Here is a 17465-nt window from a genome sequence, read left to right on the forward strand (position 1 = left end):
AACATACACCAAAAATAAATGTTTGTTATTGGAATATGGTTCTATGAAGAACGCTTAAAATCCATGGAATCAGTTCAATTGAGCGAAAGGTTCTTTAGATTATTAAAATGTTCTTCACATTAAGAAAAAAAATGAAAGGTTCTTTGGGGAACCCAAAATGGTTCTTATTGCATCACTGTGGAAAACCCCCTTTATTTTTAAGAGTGTACTGAATTTTCACAATGGTTCTGCTATTGGTACAAGCCGAAGAACCCTAATCTGGTGATGTTTAGGTCCATTGTTCTAAGAGTGTACCATAAAAAGCCTTAATATCTACCCAGCCAGTCCCAAACACTCACAGATCAGGATCAGACTGCTTCAGCATTACTTCACCTTCACATTGTTGTTGTAGTTGTTGTTTTTGTTGTCCATTCACAGGCCCGTGATAAAGCAGGGCTGTGAGAGCGAGGGGAAGTGGAGGTGTGTGTCTCCGAGGGGGGTGGATGTCATTACGGTCCACAGTGTGTGTCCGCTTCAGAGTTTACAGGGACTGTAAGGCCTAATGGCAGCTAATGTGTTTATGAGTGCCCAGGTGTGTGTCTTTAAGCAACAGTAGCACAACTAGACTCGCCGTGACGAGGCCGTTTTAGTGTAAGGATAGTGAGCTGTACCATAAATCGGCTAACCGCGTTATTAAAAAGCTGCTGTGCCTGTTAATTCCTATAGATTTCAGGAGGTCAGTTTGACATAGATATGCAGCTTCACAATTCATATAAAGACTGTAAGTTCACTCATAATTCTACACACATGCTGATATTCATGTGTATGTTAAAATATTAAAGCCCCTTAGTCTTCATACTCACAAACTCTTTTCATTGTGTTCATTTGTTAAAAAGTCAGTGTTTATGAGCATATTTGAAATGTTGTGATTGACAAATATAATCAACAAAGGGGTGAAACTTTATGGATTATGGTAAGTATCTTGTTTGACTTATACTGTACATACAATGAGAGAATGAATTATTATTAAGTTGATTTATAATCAATTACTGGTGGAATTTATGTTGAAAAAATTACACTGTTAAAACGTTTGTAAATGTAAAAAATATGCTTAAGTTAAAAACTGTTACCTGTAAATGGTAAACTGTTACCAAGTTATCATACCATTACAGTGAAAAACTGTAAATAACATCACATTATATGTCATTTCTTTGTTTTTAAGGGTGAATGATTGTGTTACTTTGAACTAAAGTGCTTTAAGTTTGTTCAAATATGAAAACATTGCCCCTCAATTTCACTTACACAGACAAACTTGTTTCATTGTGTTTATTAGTTAAAAAATTAATGAAAATGTTTGAAATGATGTGACTTGTGATGTTCTTGTTTTGAACTTACTGTAGAATGAGTGAAGTATACTAGGAAATTAGTATTAAATGGATTTATAATCAATTCTTGGTGGAAATTCTGTTGAAGAAATTAAATTGTAAAAAATTATTGTACCGTAAATTACAGATTTTTTTTAAAAAATGCTACAGTAAAAACCTGTTACTCTATACAGTCAAAACTGGTTAAACATCACATTATATGTCGTTTTACTCTAAAGTAATGTAAAAATGTATGATTTTTTTTTTTGCAAGAAAAAATATGAACTACCATATAATTTACAGTGAAAAACAGTAAAAACACAGTTCCAGAAGTCCCTGCATGACACATATGATTACATTTTATTTAAATAGTTAAATCGTTTTTTTAACCGGTTGTCGGGTTTTTACCGTACATTTAACAGAATATCGATCTGCAATCTATAATATCTGGTCAATATGACCTGGTAACTTCTTTAATGCCGACACACATGTAGCTTTTGTGATTTAATGTAAACTGATCAGTCCGAGTTTTCTTAGCGTAGTTCTGTGATTAGATCATCTGTTCCGGTTTGATTTTACATGATACCGGGACATTTCATAAACTTCATTTACTTGAATACTTGATCATTTTAGATATCCAAGCAATTATGTTTAATACATCAATAATACATCAGAGCTTGTACATCCCTTGTAAAGAAGTGTGCTTAATTTGATTGAATGTACACTTGTAGTGCACTTCCAGTTCCTCTTGAAAAAAAAACTTTAAAAACTTTGTACTTTAATGCCATATTAAAACTTAAAGTATTAAGGTGTTTAAATATCTTTTATCATACTTTAAAGTACAATTATTTTGAAGTGTTGACTAAAATATTAACGCACATGTAGAGTACTTGCTTTTAATTTCAACTGTAGTTTGTTATTAAAACAATATGTAATTTAACATTTGTAATGAAGTTGTAATTATTAACTTTAATTGTAATATCAAATACACACTACAGTAACAATTATAATCAATAACTTACATGTGCTTTAGCATGTTAGTCAAAGACAAATTTGTCTTTGAAATTTGATTAATGTAATATTAATATTAAATGTAGTTTTGAGCAACACACTAGTTCAAATTATACACTTGAACCATATGTTAAAGACAGTAGATATGGAATTACAAATAAAGATGTAGCCTACTTAAGATTCTACTTAAAAACACTCTTATGCATTTAATATCATTTTAAACTGTAATACATTTCAATTTAATTGCAATTAACTTGCAATTAAGTGTCCGACAAGTAAAGCACTCTTTCAAAATATATATTCAAAAGTTATTTTTCTCAAGGTACAGGCCATAATTGACATCATGACATATGGGGGAATTTTCCAGCCATCATGACATAAACAAAAATGGTATGAGGTTTTGTCTTCACATGTCTCATGAATTTCTTAGAAAACGTTTGTCATGTGTTACTAGCCCTGGTATTACTAAGCAGAAGTGTGGATTTTGTCGAGTCAGAAGGTTCAATTCATGTGGCGTCTTTGAAACAAACTGAAACTGACCACAATCCACAACAGTTCAGATAAGGGATAAAACATCAGCCTTATCATGGGATCACACAAACGAATGAATATTTTTTTAAGGGTTTCAGTATTATACAGTATTATAGTTTCACAATCTCAACGGAAATATGATAAGAGGTCTTGCACTGTTTGAGTAATCCGCGTTTATGATATCAGCACTGAACTTGACCACACACCCAATACTCATGCATGATCACATGAATGAGCGCCATAAAGCCTCCAGAGCAGGCGTGAGCAGCATAAAACAGGTGGAGGACTTTGAGGAACGGCTGATACTGTAAACAGAGCACTGATATTTGCTTTCTAGATACTCAAACTTAATAATACCCGGCTCTGAGAGTCAAAGTGCAGTTATAGTGAGGGATTAACTCAGAATGGACGCGCTGATTGGGACTCTTCTCCTCTGCTCGGCTGTCGGGGTTTATGTTGTGTGTTCTCTGTACCTTCTACACAATCCATGTCTCCTTCACAAGAGGAAAAAGCTGAAGTTCCACTGCAGACACATCTCACACCGAGGAGGCAAGTGGAGGTTCTTCTCTTCTGAATTTAAGTTTCATTGATTTTAACTTTTTAGAATACATTATAACACTTAACCTGTGTGTTGTTAAAATTATGTGTACCATCGGTATGTTCTGAGTCAAATTGACCCTAATTGGATTCAATACAATTCACCAATCACATTATGGAAAAAAAAAAAACGGTATCACTTTACAAACTTTTTTAACATTATTTAATGTATTAACTAACATGAAGTAATCATTAGCAATACATTTGTTACAGTATTTGGTCATCTTTTTTAAGGTTAGTTAATAAAAATACAGCCGTTCATTGTTTGTTCATGTTAGTTCACAGTTCATTAACTAATGTTAACAGGTGCAACTTTTGATTTTAATAATGTATTAGTAAATGTTGAAAAGAAGTGCAGTTCATTAATAGTTCATGTTAACTATTGAAACCTTATTGTAAAGTGTAAAACAAACAAACAAAAAACATAAACCTTTAACATTAATACGTCACACATTTAAAAAAATATATGTGAACATGATTTTTAAAACAATATTTAACTATTTTTAAAACATTTATTTTTCATAAAAGTAAATAGTATGTTAAAATTCAATGATTTAAAATATATTTTTTATTTTAAATTTAGATTTTTTTTTATTATTATTTTTTGTGTGTGTGTGTTTTCCTGAAGCTCAAACAGTAGCCTATAGCATGGTGTTAGCAATGCCAAGATCGTGGGTTCAAAGTTCAAACTGATAAAAATGTAGGTCTTCAATGCAGTGTACATTTCTTCGAATAAAAGCGTCTGCCAAATGCATAAATGCAAACACCTTCAGAGAGAATTGTGTTCGGGTCCCAGAACGTAATATAAGTGTAATTAATTTAACACTAATTACTGACATAAACTGATGCTTTTTGCCTATAGGGTGTGGAGAGAAGATAGAAAACACAATGGAAGCATTTACACAGTGAGTTTCTCTCCTGCAATGTCTACTTGTCTTCTATTCCTTCCTCCTTTTCTCCACTTGAACCATGTGTTTGTATGATCGTGTGATAGCGCTGTGGACGTGTGCACTGAGATGTTGGAGATGGACTGTCACCTCACACTGGACGGCTGTGTTGTGGTTTCACATGATAAAAACCTTTTGAGACAATCAGGATGTGACGAAACAATATCATCTCTTAGATTCCAGGTTAGTCATTTTAACATTCAACTTTCTCTTTTCTTCTACATGTGATTTGTGATGGATTTTTAATCCTACTGTCTCTTTCAGGATTTGCCTCTCTATAAAGAGCGACTCGAGGTCACATTTTATGTCGGTAAGTCCTTTGATACGATTCTACACGGTCCACTTGTACAATATTAAGTGCTTTACAGTAATTAGTAATATCTGACATCTGTAATACATTCCTCTGTGTTAGGACACTACAGTACAGGGAAAGACAGAGAGTTTGTGTTGCTGGAAGATGTTTTCAAGAAATTTCCCAACATGCCAATATTGCTTGAGATCAAAGAAAACAATGACTTGCTCATTGAAAAGGTGAGACAGATTTTGCAATATTCAGTGTCTAATAACTGGTTCAACTGTCATTTAATTCACATTGCTGATAAAGCATGTTTATAGATCATCCATCACAAATAAATGACTTGTATTTTTAATGATTTGTTGAAACAGTCTCTCAAACTCACAAGTTTATGGCAAGCCGTTTTAGACGTTTTCAATTGTACCCAGCGTTACTCGTCGTAATTGCATTTTTACAAGTAAGAATTCAATTAGAGAGCTCTACAATTCAATTCTTACTAGTAGCAATTACAATTTAGAGAGCTCTCTTATTAAATTATTACTAGTAAAAATGACAATATAGAGCTCTCTAATTCAATTCTTACTAGTAGCAATTACAATTAGAGAGCTCTACAAATGAATTTTTACTAGTCATATGTCTCCATTGACTTCCATTCATTTTCAATTACAGAGCTCTGCAATTATACATATATTTAATTTGTTTTTTTACTAGTAAAAATTCAATTGTAGAGCTCTGTAATTAAAAATGAATGGAAGTCAATGGAGACATATGACTAGTAAAAATTCATTTGTAGAGCTCTCTAATTGTAATTGCTACTAGTAAGAATTGAATTGTAGAGCTCTCAAATTTAATTCTTACTAGTAAAAATGCAATTACGACGAGTAACGCTGGGTACAATTTAAAACGTCTAAAACGGCTTGCCATACAAGTTGAAATACACACCACAAGAAGTGTAATGGCTGTGTCAGAAATCACATACTCTCTTCATTAGGTACTTATTTTGAATAAGTAATGAATTCGAGACCACTAAAAAAAGAACATTATAGAGAATGAATGTGTGTAGTTATGAATGTAATCCGGACATACTAAATTCGCCATGTTGTCATTATCATGTGACCAGCATCAGTTATCATCACTATTCTCACATCCTCTCCTGTGGCCTCATGGGATAGTAAAGTGTCCGTCGTATGCACACTTCAGAATCAGACGAGAAATAGCAGGTCATCCGGGTATTTGTCTACTCTTTTGTCTAAGCTGGATATTTTAAGCGTTCAAAAAGGCTTTGAAACTCACGAGTATCTGTATGAATCAGTCTGACAAATCCTTCAGTGAATGAACTCAATGAATCTCTTGCTGAATCAACATCTGACTCGCTCACTGACCTGTGCGAGTGCTTTCAGTGATATGTATTTGTATTTATTTATTTAGTTCTTCTCCTACTTGTCTAAATCAAAATTGACCAAATGAAATTCAACTTGGTATCACTTTTATGTGACTGCAGGTTTCTTGTCTTGTGAAGCAATACGGCAGAGAGAGTATTACAGTCTGGGGTTCGGAAGAGTCTGAAGTTATGGCTAAATGTCAGAAGCAGGTACAGTAATGTGTCCCTACAGTAATCAGAGATGTCTTAAAGGGATATTTCACCGCTGGAAAGATGAATGTGTATTTAAATTGGGTCATTATGTAGTAGAAATGTGAAATTATTTTAGAAGTTGGTGCCTTCTAGACTGAGAAAAGCCAGAAAATGTATTTTTGACTCATGTGGATGAAGGACAACAACTCCCAGAATGCACTTGCTTCGCTGCCCTACGAGGACACTCCCAAGCCACGCCTACCGGTTACAGAGGGCAGTATCGGGAGAAATGATACAGCTAGGCTACTAGTCGACTCGAAACTGAAAAGACGGTGTTTTATCGTGAGATCCCCCTATGGGCGGGTTGAAGACATGCGGGACGAGCTCCTCCTACTGGCTGGAGTCTCTCGCCTCTGGACACAAAAGCCTCTGATGACGATAAATGATGATTTTTGCATCATCTGAGGTTTTTTTCCAGACACACAATACAGAAATCTCTTGTCTCAGGGGGACATGAGGGAGGGAAGCATGGTCATGAGAAAATACTACCGGGTTTCTACTGATACAAAGCTTAATGCTAATCGGTGAAGTATCCCTTTAATAAAAATTTCCAAGCATTTTATACAGTGCAATAATCTTACTGTAAATGATCTTTAAGTTATCTCTTTTTTTTTTTTTTCTATGTGTGTGTGCAGAACCCATCCATACCTTATTTGTTCACTGTGAGGCGTACAATACTGCTTTTATTGCTCTTTTGCACTGGTCTCCTCCCCTTCGTGCCTCTGGGTGAAAGTGTCCTGCTGTTCTACCTGCCCCAGATTATCAACAGGTCAGTCTATAACCTAGTTTTAAAAGTGGGAAGGATTGACATTTCATAAAGCTTCTTAAAATGTTCTGAGAGTTATTGGTGGGTTTGAAGTGAAATTTTCCTGTATGTTTTTATGATAACACTTCACAATAAGGTTCCATTCGTAACCTAGTTAACTACATTAACTTCTGAAGCATTTGTTTATCTTCATTAATGTCCATGTTAATAATATCAAAAGTTGTATCTGTTAATATTATTTAACACTTTCTCTGCCAGCGTTTTTTAAAAGGTAGTTCACAACTACTAAGTCATTTTCTCAAAATGTTCATGGCCCCCAGAATATTTTGTTGTATGAATATCTGAACATGCAAAATGTCAGATATAAATGAGAACAGAGCCTCTGCTTAAAAAAAAAAAAAAAAAAAATTGTGTTCATGCATCAAAACTTGAATGTGGTTAAGTTTCATTTAAAAAAAAAAAAAAGGCAACATTTTGAACAAAAAGTTGAGATAATCCCGTAATGAAGATGGAGTAGATCAAGTCCTTCAACACCACTAAAGCTTCACAGTCCTACAGCTCGTCCTGGGTCGACATTTCATTCAGTAACGTTAGGCAGTTTTGATTTATATGCTGTTTGATCACGATATTTTACATGTGCATAATTAATGCTTTCATCACTTGTTTTCGTTTTTATTCGCCTGTGTTTTGATCCAGAAATTTTGTTCTCTTTCAAAAGATGCATAATAGCACATTTATTTTTCTGAATTTTTCGTTAATTTCAGTAAATGGCGGGGAAGTATAGAAGCTTGTTCCTGCCACAAAATATTTTTTTTTTAAGATAATTGCAACTTTTTCTCTCAGAATTGTAAGATATAAACTCCTTTATATATATTTATATTTATTTATATATAAGTCGCAATTACCTTTTTTATTTTGTTGTTTCATAAAACGAAAATTCCATCAATGGTGGGGAAAGAGTTAACAGACCTTAGCTAAAATGAACTAACAATGAAATATACTTCTGAAACATTTATTAATCTTAAAGAGATGTGTTGATTATAAGCATAATTCAATTTATAAAAGTATTAATAAAAATTTGGCCTACTCTTGGTACCACTTTACAATGAGGTAGTTAACTACATTAGTTTATGATTAACATTTCAACATACCGTACATTATTCAAATGAAAAGTTTGTTAATATTATTAAATTAACCTGAGCTAACATGAAGTAATAAAGATGCGTTTCATTATAAATAAATATAAATAAATACAGTAACAAATGCAATGGGCATTTTTAGTAATTGTTAGTTGTAAAGTGTTAGCATTTTTCCATACATTGCATTTGACTAATACTAATGCAGTAGTTGTGATCTCTCAGGACTTACATTCCAGAGGAATCCTATCTGAAGAACAGATTTGTTGTGTATCTTCTTCAGAAGTAAGTGACATTCATCTGACATCGATCAGTCAAATAGCTTCTCACTCAGTCTTGTGATGTGTGACTGTGTTTATCGATGCTTTGCTTAGGGTGGCCATGCGGAAATCTTTCTTAGACCACTTGACCAAGAGGGGCTTGCAGGTGAATATGTGACTTTTCTCAATCTAAAAACAGTTCTAACCCAAAGCGAAATCATTCATTTCATCTCATTTTGGCATCTCAGGTGCAGCTGTTTGTGTGCAACGAGGAGAGCGATATAGAAGCTGCATTTGCAGTCGGAGCTACAGGCGTATTGACAGACTACCCGACCCTCCTGTCAAACTACCTCAGAAAACACCCTCCACCTCCACCTCCTGCTTTTGATTAGCTATTTCAAAGGCCATGATAAACAATGCTTTACCAACGGATAAAGAAATGTACCTTTGAATAAGAATAAGTTCAATCCAGTGAATTAAAAATTGTGTTTTAGGGGCAAAACATATAATGCAATGCTAATAATGATGATTGAGGGCTTTTTTTCCACATAAACATTCCTAAAAAGCCTGATGCATCATATTTGATACATTTTATAGATTTTTCTAAAAAAATACATATGTTAGAATAATCAAGCAAAGCTAAGCTGCTTCAGTCCAGCAAGTGTTCATCTTGAAATATTACTAACAATGTAAACATTATTCTTAGGCTTACTTTATAAAAATCATTTAAGATTCCAAAGCAAAGACACATTAACTTTGATCTGAAGGCCTTTTACTTCCTAAAAAAGCATGAACTATTAATTAGACGACAGAAAGCATGTAGTACTGTGTGCAATAGGTTTTTCAGCAGAAAAACTAAGTTTTGATCATTTTGATCATTTAGAAGCAATATAAATGTGTGTATCAAATATGGCTGGACAGGACAGTTTATTTTGCTTGTTTCCAGGACAATGTTACATTTGCATTTACAAACTAAAGGTCAGACAATGAATATTCCTTGTAATATCCATATATACAGTCCAATATGACTAAATGGCTGTGATCGGTTGAGATCAGATCACCTGTAGCGGATCTCGGTCTCTTTGAGAAACCGATACGGTAACAGTGTCGCCCAGTCGTGCCGCCAGTCTGTCCCTGAAAACGGTCAGGAAGCCTCTCTCGCTGTTGCTGTGCTCGCTGAGAATCACACTCGTGCCTTTAGACGCCGCATCCAGAACCTCATGATGGGACATCTCACCTGAACATGTCAAAAATAAGCTTGGGTTAATTGTGCATTTTTTGTACTGTTATTATTTATACTCTGCGACTTCAATAAATTGATGAACATCAGCTATTTGTTTGTTTCTGTGCCGTGTGTGACATACCAGTGATGTAGAGGTCTGCTTTTACTCCCTGTATGACAGACGCTCCTGAACCTGCACATACTGCCACCGTCTTCACCATAGAGTCTAGCACATCATATAAATCACGTTAGGTGATAATAATCGCACACGGTTCAGTCTGACTCTTATTTTTCAACGTGGAGGTTAAGCTATTATCTGTGAATGTGAGACTTCCAATTCATTAGCCACTATGGGGAAATAACTAGAGAAAAGTGCAGTAAACGGTAAAACTATTTGTGCTACAAACCAGTTTGTATATGATTACTAGGGCTGCCCCCTAATAGTCAACCAAATGTTAGTCGATGACGACCAAATTTTACTTAGTTGGTTGCAGAAAATAAATCATCCAGAGTCCGTGATGGCCAGATCATTAAAGGGATACTTCACCGATTAGCATTAAGCTTTGTATCAGTAGAAACCCGGTAGTATTTTCTCATGACCGTGCTTCCCTCCCTCATGTCCCCCTGAGACGAGAGATTTCTGTATTGTGTGTCTGGAAAAAAACCTCAGATGATGCAAAAATCATCATTTATCGTCATCAGAGGCTTTTGTGTCCAGAGGCGAGAGACTCCAGCCAGTAGGAGGAGCTCGTCCCGCATGTCTTCAACCCGCCCATAGGGGGAGCTCACGATAAAACACCGTCTTTTCAGTTTCGAGTCGACTAGTAGCCTAGCTGTATCATTTCTCCCAATACTGCCCTCTGTAACCGGTAGGTGTGGCTTGGGAGTGTCCTCGTAGGGCAGCGAAGCAAGTGCATTCTGGGAGTTGTTGTCTTTCATCCACATGAGCCAAAAATACATTTTCTGGCTTTTCTCAGTCTAGAAGGCACCAACTTCTAAAATAATTCCACATTTCTACTACATAAATGACCCAATTTAAATACACATTCATCTTTCCAGTGATGAAATATCCCTTTAACACGGCTGGTCCATGTGGTAATTGTGTCAGGCAGGAAATCCAAAAGTTCGCCTATCATTGATCGACCTCAAACATGGCTTATTATTTGAAACATGGGTAACGATGCCTAACGTTAGCCACTTTACATGGCCGCTTGCTCTAACATTAACCAAGATAAATGTGCGCTAATATTAGGCGCATATACAAGTGTTCATGCGGAGTGTGGAAGCTAAATTAGTATTGAGTTTACTGCGTGGCATGTTTAACTTAACGTGCATTTCTCTCAATAGACAAATCCACTACACTGTGTCAACTTCATCTTTGCGGCAGACACTGACTCAGAAAACACTATTTATTAAATTATTTAAATGTTCAGGCAGTCTCCTGTCTGTTTTTTTGGACACATTCATAATCATTACTTTTGCCGTTGCGCTGCAGCTTTATGCGTGCACTTGAGCGCTTAAAGGCTCATTGCTATGGTTTAATATGTAGAACAATGTTATCAATGTTACATAATATTCTTTCTCAGCCCTGAAACTCAAACCATTTTCAGATGCCATCCACCCAGTGTATAGTTCAGTATTTAAATATCATAAACATGTGACTAGAAAACACTTTAGTGGAGGGCAGCCCTAATAAAGCAGAATAATGCACTCTGGATTGGAGCTGGAAGCGGCTGACACTGGAAGCCTTGCGTTTAAGGTAAAAATGGTCCATTCTTACATTAAAAACAAGGTGGATATCTCTCATACCCCACCTAATGTTTGTTGGTCCCCCAGGGCCAGTCTCAAATGGGGCAAACCCAAGTGAGTCTTCATTTTCTGCACTGCTGTGGAAACAGACACTGGCTTATCCAGAACACTGAGTCGGCCTTGACCACAACCCAACAAGGGAGGCTAGAGAAGAGAAAACAAAACAGAGACAGATCAAATTAAAATGATATATCACAATGTCAATTATCAAATTAAATTAAAAGTGTGTATAACATACCTAGAAATATGACTTTTTTACTATTTGCTTGCAAAGAAAATGTTCACCCCTGGTTTCACAGACAAGGCTTAAGTCTAGTCCCAGACTAAAATGCATGTTTGAAATGTTTTAACTGAAAGCAACTTAAACTGGCATATCTTAAAATATGTCAGTGCCATTGTTTTGTATTAAGATTCACACCAATAATGTTTTTTCTAAGACACGTTTATAAAAGATACTTAAAAGTCCTAATTGAACTAAGGCTTAATCTAAGCCCTGTCTGTGAAACCGGGCCTCAATGTTTAGAATATTAAAATGTAATGAAACGCTTAGTTATAGCCTATTATTTGTGTCTGATTCAGTTTTTGTTTGATCATGTACACCACCAGTTCCTTCCTCTAACTGAGTATAATTATCAGTGGACAAGAATCATCACCTGTTCTGTGCAATTATAATGTAAAATATAATATTAGCTTTTTGCTGGCTGTTTTTAGCATTGTCTGTTCATAGTTATGTTTGTGCCATCTGACTGTGACACACACTACCATTCAAAAGTTTGTGGTCATTAAGATTGTTGAAACGTTTTTGAAAGAAGTCTCATCTACTCACCATGGCTGCATTTATTTGATCAAAAATACAGTAAATAATATTGTGAAATATTATTACAATTTAAAATGACTTGTCTATTTTAACACACTTTGAAATATAATTTATTCCTGTGATCAAAGCTGAATTTTCAGCATCATTACTCCAGTCTTTACAGTGTCACATGATCATTCAGAAATCATTTTAATATTTTAATATGCAGATTTGCTGCTTGAGAAACATTTCTTATTTTTATCTCTAGAGTAAGAGAAAGCGTGCAACATTTTTTCAGGATTCTTTGATGAATATTAAGTTCAAAAGACCAACATTTATTTGCAATATAAATATTTTTTTTTAACATTATAAATGTCTTTACTGTCTCTTTTAATCAATTTAAAGCATCTTTTCTGAATAAAAATAATAATTTATTTTAAAAATATCTTTCTGACAAATCAAAGATGACGGATACCAAAAAAAAAAATAAAAGACAAATTGTAATGTAGAGCTAAAAGTGTTGTTGGTTACTCACCTGCTGGACTTGTGTGATGTTCAGGGATTTGCTGGCATGTGGATTTGAAACCAGAATCTGCACAGCAGAAGTTAGTGCTGAACTATTACAGGTTAGATTCACCTGCTGCCCTCCACTTTCATTTCTGAAGATGAATATGGAGCAGTGTTTGAATGGATACCAATGTATAAACGTACATATCATAAGCAAAACTACTTGCAAATGTATACTTACCTTATTGTAGAGCACTGAAAGGTTTCACTGCCTTCTATGTGTCTCAGCTGCTCCATAAGGCTGTTTAGTTCTTCGTTATTCATGGATGAGAACTCAAGCCTGTGTTTCTGTGGGCCGCAAGAGTGGGCTTGACTCAATACTGACACTTGTCCGCTGCCTGTGAACAGAGGCACAAGTAAGAATTTCTGACTGTTTGACCCAGACTACAGAAAAAGTGCTCTTTCTTACCCATTCCTCCAACTAGCCAATCATTAACGCCTCCTTCAACACTGTCCCATGAAGTGTGAGGGGAGAAAATGGCAATGCCGCCCTCTATTGCTCTGATAGTCAACCGCTGCTTCCAGTCCTTCTGAAGCAGACGTTTGAAAGGTCGAAAGAGTGGCGGGTGGTATGAGACGATGAGGTCGCAGTTCATCGCTACAGCTTCGTCCATGACGGCTGTTGTCAGGTCATTGGTTAGCAGGATTGTTTTGACTGGACGTGGTTTGCTGGGCTCCACCAACAGCCCAACATTATCCCACGATTCAGCCAATGACAGTGGAGCAAGGTGTTCGAGAACCTCGAGGACTCCCTGTAAATCCATGTGTCCAGCAGAATGGGGGAAACCAGAAATATTACGAATAACTTTATCAGACTGGAGTACAGGAAAACGAGACGTTGAGGGAAGGGGGTGCTGAAAAGACAAACGTGGGCCAGGAGAATATGCAAAAAGAGATGCGAGAAATGAATGCGAGGATGAAAAATGGAAAGTAGAAAGCTGTGGACTACAGAGAGATCTGCTGGTTTTGAAGGAAATGCTACAGCTCAAATGGAGAAGTTTTCCAGAAAATTCCCTACATCTGGTGACCATGAGGAACCTGTGAAAGAATAAATGTCACATTTAGAAACTACTTATTTCTAATACCAAACATACAACGCAAGTACAGGACTTTTTAGGAGCCTGTATTCAGAATTTTTCACAAATCTCTAACTGTGTTTTCATGGGGTCTATAAGGCAAAATCACGACTGCAACTTTAAAAAAAGGAAAATATTTACTCAGCACATATCAATATAATGCATGTGATACATATGTTTGGCATTTGCTCCTTGAATGTCTCCTGATCACGATCATTTATAAAATAATAGGTAATTTTTCCACATGTGTAGTCTGCACTGCCATCATCAGGTAAGTTAACTTAATAACTTGCTACAGAAAAAGCTGCACGCGGGAAAAGATTGTCAGATTAACTGCGCTGCAATAAACTGTTTAAAACACAAGTCAGAGGGATCGTCAGAGCTCTGCAGATTGAGATTACGCTAAGCAAACTAAACAGCGTGTTATATTAAATATAGAACTCACTGGAAATGTCACTTCCTAGAGCGAATGAAAGCGGCAGCTGTCAGTCGATAGAACGTGAGAACGTAGTATTGCTTAACACGTCATATCCGTTCATCCGCATTTTATTATTCTGGTTCTTGTAGTTTTTTTAATGAACGCCAAGAGCATCTTATCCACCTTATTTTTAAGAGAATGCAATAATAATAAAAAGTAAGAAAGAAAAAAGAAAAACCTCAGAGATAAACTCATAGAAGGAGAGATGTAGATTGATAATAAATGTTATAATATTATTGTGATTTCAGTTTTTTTTTTTTTTTTTTTATATATTTCATTTGATTATTTAATTATTATTTTTCTTAAACATGTAGCATAGTGTTGTGGCAAATTCAAAGTCTTTTTGGTTCGGGTCTCAAAGGAAGCTCAGAGTCGAAGTTCCAGGTCTCAGAAGAATAAACTTTATTTAACAAACAATAAAGTGAGATGCCAGCTGGCCATCTGAAGCTACCATTGTCAGACTTCATGTCTTATTCCTTTTTCTTATCGTTAGGTACCCACTGGGCATCCTCATATCTATCTCTTCTATTTTGCCCCTCCTCATGTTATCGCCAACATTAAAAACATCTCTCTCTGGGCCTTCTTTCCATTGGTGGAAAATCTCAAACATCTTATATAACAACCACCTCCATCCCTCCTTAAGGTTTTCAGGTACTTTTCCATCTGCACGAACCCTCTGACCTGCTCTGACCTGTATTTCTGTCTGGGACATCAGCATATAAACTTAATACATGAGACAGAGAAAATTCCCCAATAGTAGAAACTGCAATTAATTAAACAATTGTGAGAAAAATAAATAAATAAATGAAATGAAATTAAATTAAATTAGCTGTGTCATTTAAATAAATAATAAAAATGTGTTTACAACTCACCCCGTGTTAAAATACTCCCTGGTTTAAATATTATGCTGTTAAAGTGATTCTTTTCTCATATATAAGTGCTACATAATTACTGGTAATTCGTGTCTCTGGGGATTTGTGAATTTAAAAAAACATGGTGTTATGAAAAAGCTGATTAGAATGAGAGGTCATGATCCCGATCAACCAATAATGCAGAAGTCTGACCTGCTGTGCAGAAGCCGCATATCATGAATAAGAGAGAGAGAGAGAGAGATTTATGCGGATAACACACCCGGTCATGGATGTTTCAGGGATAAAACTGAAATGATGGGCCAGAGGCCATAATCATTACATCATTTCCCCTCTTACAGCTCTCTTTTTCATATGAAAGATCCAGCATCTGTCCTTCAGCTGGTTCATTCTCCGATCATACTCTTCTTTCACTATACTATTCTTGTAGATGTTTTATTATATTCTCTATTCTCTACAACCACGTGTTTTTCTTAAATGTTTCTTTGTTCCAAAAGGGTGAAGGCGTCACAAATTTAGTCTTATTTTGTGCTTTGCAAGTCTGATCCCTAACCCTGAAACCAATACGTGTTATATAAGCTTTTAATCTAGCACTTTTGGGGCATGAATCTTGGCCATGGCACTGGACAGCGTGACTTGAGCCTGAGGGCAGTTGTGCGGGACAGATGTGCTCTGTAATATGATGTGCGAGGGAAAGGGGTGTTAGTTTATTTTGGGTAATTTGTGGCCTAAGCCCTTCATTCCCAGCTGTCAAGCAAATACAACTATTGTCTATTGTCATGCGACTGCAACAGAGGATTCTGGACATCTGTGTTTGGTCAGATCGAGATATTCTGGGCAATAACCACTTACAAAAAAATATATATATTTCAAATGATTGCATGTTTTTTTTTTTACTTTCTATTCATCAAAGAACCCTGATTTATTTTATTTTTTTATCACAGTTTCCACAAAAATATTACGCAGCACAACTGAAAATGCAGCACAAAATCTAAATGAAACTAGATGTACCGCATCGCGGTACAAAATATGACCGCCGCTCAGGCCTGCACTGGCTTTCCACAAAAATAAATGACGTGGAGTAATTTGGCTGTATTGCGTGTTTATGTATATACCTAAAAAAAGTAATAGTATGTGCATGTCTGTCTGTGTGTGTGTGTGTGTGTGTGTGTGTGTGTGTGTGTGTGTGTGTCTGTGCGTGTATGTATGTGTGCGCGTGTGTGTTTGTGTGTCTGTGCATGTGGATTTGTAAGTGTGTGTATGGGTGTGTGTCTGTGCGTGTGGATGTCAGTGTGTGTGCATGCTTGCATTTGTTTGTATTCCTGCATGTGTGTGTGTGACAGTATCATCCTAAACCAGCAACCCTTCGCTCAACAGCACCATCTACAGGCCGATGAGTGTACAGTCACAAAATGTGCACATAAATGAATTGATTTTATACCCCCCCCATGGATGAAATTCTACAAAACTTAGCAGAGGATACCCCCAGAGGATGTCAAGTTAATCATACACATGAAATATGGTGCAGTTCTGAACATCTCCACTGAAGATAGGGGCGATTAAAGCAGAATAATATTGCATTTTCATTTTTTATGGGAGGGGCGCAAATCACAAATGAGTGATTATGGGCTAGGTTGATGTGGGCCCTTAAGAGTGGGCCCTACATACCATAAAAATTTCTTCATCCTCGGTGCCACGGTTCAGGTAGTTATTTAGGAAAAACTGCATTTTTTGGGGTTTGGGGGGGCCCAGCGCGGGGGGGGAGTGGCCCCCGGGGACCAAACGAAATTTTTCCTCAGAAGTCTAGTGGGGCTACATGCCCACCAAATTTCATGTTCCCCGGTGCTTCGGTGTCCCTGGTATCGTTGACGAAAAATTTACGGGGGCCCCAGCGCGGGGGGGGAAGTGGCCCCCGGGGACCAAACGAAATTTTTCCGTAAAAGTCTAGTAGACCAACATACCATAAAAATTTCTTCATCCTCGGTGTCACGGTTCAGGTAGTTATTTAGGAAAAACTGCATTTTTTTGGGTTTGGGGGGGCCCAGCGCGGGGGGGGAGTGCCCCCCGGGGACCAAACGAAATTTTTCCTCAGAAGTCTAGTGGGGCTACATGCCCACCAAATTTCATGT

The 17465-nt window shown here is 36.4% G+C and overlaps 3 protein-coding genes across 3 annotated transcripts in view; 1 reads left to right on the top strand and 2 right to left on the bottom strand.

Annotated features, from left to right (window-relative positions):
• The window catches only part of LOC311096687 (integrin alpha-X-like), a 569425-nt gene that overhangs the window by 209690 nt on the left and 342270 nt on the right, over positions 1-17465 (bottom strand). The window lies entirely within an intron of this gene.
• gdpd3b (glycerophosphodiester phosphodiesterase domain containing 3b) lies at positions 3137-9848 on the top strand. Its single transcript, XM_084136029.1, has 10 exons — positions 3137-3434; positions 4345-4387; positions 4477-4612; positions 4694-4739; positions 4842-4960; positions 6226-6315; positions 6993-7126; positions 8485-8544; positions 8634-8685; positions 8768-9848. The coding sequence occupies exons 1-10, from the start codon at positions 3290-3292 to the stop codon at positions 8909-8911; spliced, it is 969 nt and encodes a 322-aa protein (XP_083992155.1). The 5' UTR covers positions 3137-3289; the 3' UTR covers positions 8912-9848.
• nif3l1 (NIF3 NGG1 interacting factor 3-like 1) lies at positions 9572-14501 on the bottom strand (the record flags this gene model as incomplete). Its single annotated transcript, XM_084136027.1, has 7 exons — positions 14435-14501; positions 13323-13951; positions 13095-13251; positions 12882-13005; positions 11556-11694; positions 9884-9967; positions 9572-9756 (listed from the first exon to the last, which is right to left on the bottom strand). Exons 2-7 carry the CDS (start codon positions 13942-13944, stop codon positions 9572-9574), a joined length of 1311 nt encoding a protein of 436 aa, XP_083992153.1. The 5' UTR covers positions 13945-13951; positions 14435-14501.

The sequence above is a fragment of the Abramis brama genome, assembly GCF_963993115.1.
Source record: "Abramis brama genome assembly, chromosome: 14".
Lineage (NCBI taxonomy): Eukaryota > Metazoa > Chordata > Actinopteri > Cypriniformes > Leuciscidae > Abramis > Abramis brama.